The sequence below is a fragment of the Sinocyclocheilus anshuiensis genome, unplaced genomic scaffold, assembly GCF_001515605.1.
Source record: "Sinocyclocheilus anshuiensis isolate Anshui unplaced genomic scaffold, SAMN03320099.WGS_v1.1 scaffold387, whole genome shotgun sequence".
Classification (NCBI taxonomy): domain Eukaryota; kingdom Metazoa; phylum Chordata; class Actinopteri; order Cypriniformes; family Cyprinidae; genus Sinocyclocheilus; species Sinocyclocheilus anshuiensis.
In genome coordinates, this window is record NW_015549624.1 from 1,393,904 (window position 1) to 1,402,172 (window position 8,269).

General features: G+C 34.8%; 1 protein-coding gene across 1 annotated transcript in view; it reads right to left on the bottom strand.

Moving 5' to 3' along the window:
- Positions 1-2,719, bottom strand: part of LOC107659511 (annexin A2-like) — a 7,699-nt gene extending 4,980 nt beyond the window's left edge. Inside the window, exons 1-3 of the mRNA XM_016448483.1 lie at positions 2,629-2,719; positions 1,687-1,747; positions 621-711 (exon numbers count right to left, since the gene is read on the bottom strand). Coding sequence (XP_016303969.1) covers positions 621-711; positions 1,687-1,737 — 142 coding nt within the window. The 5' untranslated portion in view covers positions 1,738-1,747; positions 2,629-2,719. The remainder of the gene's footprint in view (positions 1-620; positions 712-1,686; positions 1,748-2,628) is intronic.
- Positions 2,720-8,269: the final 5,550 nt, after the last annotated feature.

The following is an 8,269-nucleotide window of genomic DNA, read 5'->3' on the forward strand; positions in this document are numbered from 1 at the left end:
AATATATATATATATATATATATATATATATAAACAATCTAAATCCAAATGTAGGGACCTCTACATATTACGCTTTATGTATGCTCAAATTGTCACTTTACAAAAAATTCCATGCAGAAAAAAATTGCTAAGGTCATAAGATAATTTTTTTTAAACAAAAAAATCACAAATTCTTAAACATTACGCCATTTTTTCCTGGATATTTTTGTACAGTTTGGTAAGTTAAAAAGGTTGAATCTTCCAAAAGCAACATTCATGTATGCAATATTTCCTTTGCCAATGTTAGCTGATAGTTTCTAAAGCAGAATCGTTGAGGGGGAGGAAATGTGTTGCAATCAGGCGTTGGCCTGAAAATGTTCCACATGCGGTTCAATCTCTTCCAGACAGGATGATGACTCACTTCTACCACTGCTGCCCGTTCTGGACCGCTTTCACTTCATTATGAGCACAGCACAGCACACAAAGACAAGGGCCGGGTCAGAGCCCACAACCAAACATGAATGCCTATTGTTGTTTAATAGCTCATAACCATCATCAGATTACAGGTTTAAACAAGACGCCACAGATACATCTGGCCGATCTCATGAGCTCATCATGTTCCAGCGCTTCTGCTCTCTTACCTTTAGTTTTGATAGCGGTCTCGATTCTGGCAGCATCCTTATCTGGATCAAAATTCGGCTCTGGCACCACAGTAGGGTATGTGGGCTCCCCCTAAACAATGTGATGATGCATTCATTATATATATATATATATATTTAAAATGTACATTATATACACATCATTCATTTTTATTTATATGTATACATTATTAATTTATTTATATATATATATACATTTGTATAAAATATTTGTTAAATAGTTATCTAATTTTTTCTCAATATATAATATTAGTTGATTCATTTCTTTTCATATTCATTTATATTAAAAAAATGTTCAAGTACTTTTGATTTATATAGTTTTAATATAGTTTGATTTAATTTTAAATACATTTATATAAATTATTTTTACAAGTATCTATCTATCTATCTATCTATCTATCTATCTATCTATCTATCTATCTATCTATCTATCTATCTGTCTATCTTCTATCTATTTCTATCTATCTATCTATCATCTATCTATCTATCTATCACCTGACTATTTCTATCTATCATCTATCTATCTATCTATCTATCTATCTATCTATCTGTCTGTCTATCTATCTATCTATCTATCTATCTATCTATCGTCTATCTATCGTTCTATCTATCTGCCTGTCTGTCTGTCTATTTATCTATCTATCTATCTACCTATCATCTATCTGTCTATCTATCTATCTATCTATCTATCTATCTATCTATCTATCATCATCTATCTATCGTTATATCTATCTATCTATCTATCTATCTATCTATCTATCTATCAAAATAGATAAATATTACATTTTTAAAACCTATCTATCTATAATTGTTTCAAAATATACATTTTTATTTGATTTCTTTCATAAACATTTCTGTAATTTTTTATTGTTTTAATTAGTGTATATATATATATATATATATTAGATTATATAATTTATATAAATACTGACATAACGTTTGTTTGTTTATTTATTTGTCTCAGCAATTTTATTGTAGTAGTTTTTTTTCAGTTAAGTGTATTATGTTCATCTTCAATACAGATAATACGTTTAGTATGAAAACTTACTCCACCCAGCTGCAGAGTGAGCTGCCCCAAGAACTCCTGTACCATCGCCATCCTGGACTTCCTGTGGAGAGCAGCCACACCTATTGATTTCCATGATATTTTGCTTCATGTGTCTGATGACTATCATGCAGCAAACTGAACGACCATCTGATTTACATCGGTTTTCTGCAGCCTAAAGTGCACCGAGAGCACTCTCAGCTTTCAGAGGAGACTCTGAGCGTCCGTCACATGCTTCACAGAGTTATGTAATGCAGAACTGCAGAGGGCATGTCAGTTCAGAGAACAGCTCTCTATTGCCCATCTTCAGTTTAGACAAACTGTCACCTCATCCTGCCATAATGAGTCATAGAACAAAGCTAAAATCAAAAAATAGACCGCGAGATACTGCAAGATAAGTAATTTCTGCTCAGTTTACTGCTACTGTTCACTTCCATTCAAATCATTAAATTCCAATGCAAAAAAAAAAAAAACCCAAATGCTTGTAAATCATGCTAGTTTTCCCTCTAAAATGCTGCATTTTGTGAAAAAATAATTACGTAGACATTACGTATGATGTGTTGCCGTTGCTAAGTAATTAGTCCAAAACAGGACCAGTAAACAGTCATTTAAAAACCCAGCATCTGGTAAAACCTAAGCAAACAGACACACCCATGAGAGAGCATGCTGGGAAAATTCCTTACAGCATGCGAGACAGATCCATCCATGTCTCAGTCCTTTCTCACAACCTTATGGGTTTAAAGAGTTTAAAAAGTGCCTTTCTTGAGAAATCTGTTGATTTGCATGCAAAATGGCTAATGTTACAAGAAAAGGAGTTTAGTTTAATACAATATATTGTATCGCAAAACATTCAAAGTTCAAAGAGAACATTAATTTGCTTTATAAATGTTGATTTATTTGAATAAAATGAGGTTTAACAGCTGAAGGAGAAGGTTTTGAGCTTACCTCGAGTGATCAGCAGGTCTCAGATGCTGTGCAGAAGAAGGAGCGTGTGATGGGTGTGGTACTTAAATAGCAGAGGCGGTCCAGGACGCTCTTCTCCCTGCCCATTGAGCTGGAGGTCCCGTCCTGAAGGTGGGCTCCACCCCTCTTGGACACGCCCACTCACTCTGCCGCATCATCAGCACTGCATCGAGGGGCGGAGCTTCACTATGGGCATAAACCTCAGAGTATGAAAGGAAGTTGGAAACTGTGGCTGTGGTTTCAGAAGGGAAATTAAGTATGTGGTAGTGAACCATTTGTTAAGTGGTGACTTCGAACTAATCTTAGAGTCTTAAAGCAGCACTATGTAACTTTTTCTGTGTTCAAAATTTGCAAAATGTATATAATGAGCGAGTACATCATGAATTAATCTTCCCAACCGCGTTTTTATCCTTGTTCCGAATCACTACGGTACACTTATAATAAGTACTTGTATTTGGACTATTGTAGCCTGGTCGGGTCGTCTCCGCTGCGGAGGAACACATACCTGCGTGAATCGCCATAGACATAAACTTAGAGAAGTAGCTCCGGTTGGAATGTTCTTCCGCGGGATGTGTGCAGTTCTGTTTATTAACCTTTCTTCTGTGGAATTTTTAAATATAAATGAATAACTTAAACTTAAAAACTTCAATGAAAATGATAAATGTTCCCTTACACTGAAGTAGTAAACTACTGAACCTAAAAATGAAATTAAAACAAATTAACTAAAATGTTAAAAACGGACTAAAAACAAAATGAAAACTACAAATTAAAGAAAAAGTGAAAAATAAATATGTATTTCACGCTAAGTAGACTGCAAATACATTTAGATATTCATGTGCTTAATAAAAAATACCCTGCAACTGTACTTTTAGTATACTAAACTGGTATAATTAAAGTCTGATAAATTGGAAACAACTAATTTTGTACTTAATGCACTTTAATGTGTGGAAGTAGTGCTGAAGACCAACTAAAGATATACTGAAGTATATTCGATTGTGCTAAAGTGGAACTGTTGCAAGTATACTTCAGGGACACTTTAAATATTTAGCATTTAAAGGGTTAGTTCACCCAAAAATGAAAATTATGTCATTAATTACTCACCCTTATGTCGTTCTAAACCTGTAAGACCTCCGTTCATCATACGTAGAACGTTTTGATTTGAACGAAAACAACGTATCCGCGTGACGCAGCTGACACAGAACAACATACGCTGTTTGCGTTCAGTGGATACTCTCCAAAATGGCGCTAGGGTGACGCGGAGGAGACGAATTGTTGAATAAAGTGGTTTTCTTTTGCACACAAAAAGTATTCTCGTAGCTTCGTAACATTACGGTTGAACCCCTGATGTCACATGGATTATTTTACCAATCTCCTTGCTACGTTTCTGTGCGTTGATCGTGGTAATATCCTTGCTGTCTATGGGAGGGTCAGAGAGCTGACAGAATGCATCAAAAATATCTTAATTTGTGTTCTGAAGATGAACGAAGGTCTTACGGGTTTAGAACGACATGCGGGTGAGTAATTAATGACAGAATTTTAATTTTTGGATGAACTAACCCTTTAAGTGTCTTTAACTACAACATACTTACATTTAAATTAATATTTGATACAATGCACTTGTGTACATACATGTTTTTATATTGTACTTATATTTAAAAATACCTTCCTGTAATTCATTTCTGTAGTTACATCTATAATTACACAATTTGCCCTACACGTATACCTTTAAACCACCCCAAACCTGGCCCTAATCTTAACCGTATCCCACCTCAACTGCACAACTGAACACAATAAGTAACCAACATGATCATTTAAAAATCAATATTATTATTATTAAAGAAAGAAAGAAACATGAAGCAAATGCATGTTTTCAGATCTACAAACGAGTCTGGTGTACAAAAATACCAAAACACCCTTTTTAACCCAAAGGCTAAATTAACGGGTCAATGCAGGCCACGACCTGAGCAGAGGTTGTTCTCTGGTGGCTTTGCTTCAGTTCATAATATTACACTCCAGGCAAGAGCACATGAATTTATGATTCATGCTCTGCTAAACAACTGTGCATATGATACGATTATTTTAAACACACCTGCCAGCAAGGTGAGAGCGTATTTTTATTACTCTGTAAAATCACTTAGTTTAATAACTTCCTTGATAACTTAATAAGCTATTGAGTAAGTAACTTTCCTTAATAGCTTAATAACTTCCTCTGCCTTAATAACGGTAAAACTAAAGTCGTGCTTATCGGTTCCAGTCATCAAATCTTTAATGGTGGTTCTCTGTCTTTGTTTATGGTTCTGTATTGGATATTAAAAGTAAAATGAGGAACCTTGGAGTTGATGCCAGTGTTTCATTTGATCATTTTGCGCTGTTAAAGCATCCTTTTTTCATCTCAGAAATATAGCAAGATTGCGTCCTATGCTACATTTTTCTGTATAGCTGAGAAGTTGATCAGTTCGCTCGTTGTTTACTTGGAGTTTCTAAAAATGTGTAAAGTATTTTTTTTTTTATGTTTGACTTGTAGATACAACTGTCATCTTGAATTTTATACTGACACCTGTTGGTGTGGATGTAACATGACACAAAAGCATAAAGTTTAAATGCCATTGCAGAAAAATCCTCTTTACTGATGTATATTAACTCATGATTAATTTATTCAGCAACTGGAGGAAAAGTGCGTAGTATTCAGCTCGTCATGAGATCTCAACATGGCCGCAAGGTGCGACCCACCTTGTGTAGACTAAAACAGTTTTTAAGCCACTCATTTGACTGAACTTTTCTTCTTCATGTTAAACATTTAAAACATTATTATTTACGTGCAATTTCTTAATTTTAAACACTCGCTGTATGTAAGCATTAGAATCTAACTAAGTTTACTGCCTTTAATGCCATTATTACCTTCACTTCTAGGTTAATACATCTTTAAAACTGCTGTGGCAGCTTCTGCGTAACATTCCTTGGCACTGTCTACAACTAAAAACCGTGGCACATTCCGCCTCTTCAATTGCGCAAAAGTTTTTACTTAATATCGGCTGAAAAGCACACACAAAGGCACATGTTCAAAATCCACTGGAATTTGTTCTTTGGCTGTTTTTAACATTGGCTTCTATAGAGACGGACTAATTCTAATCTTGCATTATATTTAGTATTGATAGTACGCAAATTAGAACATAAGGTGGATCTCTAACTACTCCGACACACCCACATCTTTCTCTCATAAAACGGATAATTTTATTAGAAAACACACTGGGATGTGCAATGTGAATGTGTGTCACTAACAAAATAATTATAACAGATGTTATATTAAACAATAATTTATTTTTTTTATTTCCTGCGGAAAAAAATGTAAGCTTGCTTCTTAAAGAGCAGGTCATACGGGTTTTTGAAAAATATCTCTTTTGCAGTTTATAACGTAGCTATCGTTAAATGAAAACAATCTGCAAAGTTGTTAATCAAAAAAGTGCATGATAAATAAAGATATTGTCTCTCAAAAGAGAGAGTCGATTCTGAATCGCCTTAACGAGTAGTCATATTTTCGAATCTTTTGCCTGTTACCGGTATACGTCACTGGGTAACACATTTGCATAATCCCCGTCTGCCCGCGAAATACGAACAGAGTCTGACCTGCCCACAAACACTTCCGCTAGTTAGTGTGTTTACATCATGTTGAGAAGACGCTGTGTTCAAGGATACCACAGAAATACAATTCAAACCTTTCGTTGTGTGCATGTCATTTTACCAGGACTGCTTTTCTAATCTTGGCTTTTATCTTCATTGGCTTCTAATCTTCTTAATTTGGACTAACAAGCTCTCCGAACCACAACAGTTCATAATATTACACTCCAGGCAAGAGCACATGAATTTATGATTCATGCTCTGCTAAACAACTGTGCATATGATACGATTATTTTAAACACACCTGCCAGCAAGGTGAGAGCGTATTTTTATTACTCTGTAAAATCACTTAGTTTAATAACTTCCTTGATAACTTAATAAGCTATTGAGTAAGTAACTTTCCTTAATAGCTTAATAACTTCCTCTGCCTTAATAACGGTAAAACTAAAGTCGTGCTTATCGGTTCCAGTCATCAAATCTTTAATGGTGGTTCTCTGTCTTTGTTTATGGTTCTGTATTGGATATTAAAAGTAAAATGAGGAACCTTGGAGTTGATGCCAGTGTTTCATTTGATCATTTTGCGCTGTTAAAGCATCCTTTTTTCATCTCAGAAATATAGCAAGATTGCGTCCTATGCTACATTTTTCTGTATAGCTGAGAAGTTGATCAGTTCGCTCGTTGTTTACTTGGAGTTTCTAAAAATGTGTAAAGTATTTTTTTTTTTATGTTTGACTTGTAGATACAACTGTCATCTTGAATTTTATACTGACACCTGTTGGTGTGGATGTAACATGACACAAAAGCATAAAGTTTAAATGCCATTGCAGAAAAATCCTCTTTACTGATGTATATTAACTCATGATTCATTTATTCAGCAACTGGAGGAAAAGTGCGTAGTATTCAGCTCGTCATGAGATCTCAACATGGCCGCAAGGTGCGACCCGCCTTGTGTAGACTAAAACAGTTTTTAAGCCACTCATTTGACTGAACTTTTCTTCTTCATGTTAAACATTTAAAACATTATTATTTACGTGCAATTTCTTAATTTTAAACACTCGCTGTATGTAAGCATTAGAATCTAACTAAGTTTACTGCCTTTAATGCCATTATTACCTTCACTTCTAGGTTAATACATCTTTAAAACTGCTGTGGCAGCTTCTGCGTAGCATTCCTTGGCACTGTCTACAACTAAAAACCGTGGCACATTCTTCAATTGCGCAAAAGTTTTTACTTAATATCGGCTGAAAAGCACACACAAAGGCACATGTTCAAAATCCACTGGAATTTGTTCTTTGGCTGTTTTTAACATTGGCTTCTATAGAGACGGACTAATTCTAATCTTGCATTATATTTAGTATTGATAGTACGCAAATTAGAACATAAGGTGGATCTCTAACTACTCCGACACACCCACATCTTTCTCTCATAAAACGGATAATTTTATTAGAAAACACACTGGGATGTGCAATGTGAATGTGTGTCACTAACAAAATAATTATAACAGATGTTATATTAAACAATAATTTATTTTTTTTATTTCCTGCGGAAAAAAATGTAAGCTTGCTTCTTAAAGAGCAGGTCATACGGGTTTTTGAAAAATATCTCTTTTGCAGTTTATAACGTAGCTATCGTTAAATGAAAACAATCTGCAAAGTTGTTAATCAAAAAAGTGCATGATAAATAAAGATATTGTCTCTCAAAAGAGAGAGTCGATTCTGAATCGCCTTAACGAGTAGTCATATTTTCGAATCTTTTGCCTGTTACCGGTATACGTCACTGGGTAACACATTTGCATAATCCCCGTCTGCCCGCGAAATACGAACAGAGTCTGACCTGCCCACAAACACTTCCGCTAGTTAGTGTGTTTACATCATGTTGAGAAGACGCTGTGTTCAAGGATACCACAGAAATACAATTCGAACTTTTTGTTGTGTGCATGTCATTTTACCAAGGACTGCTTCTCTAATCTTGGTTTTTATCTTCGTTGGCTTCTAATCTTCTTAATTTG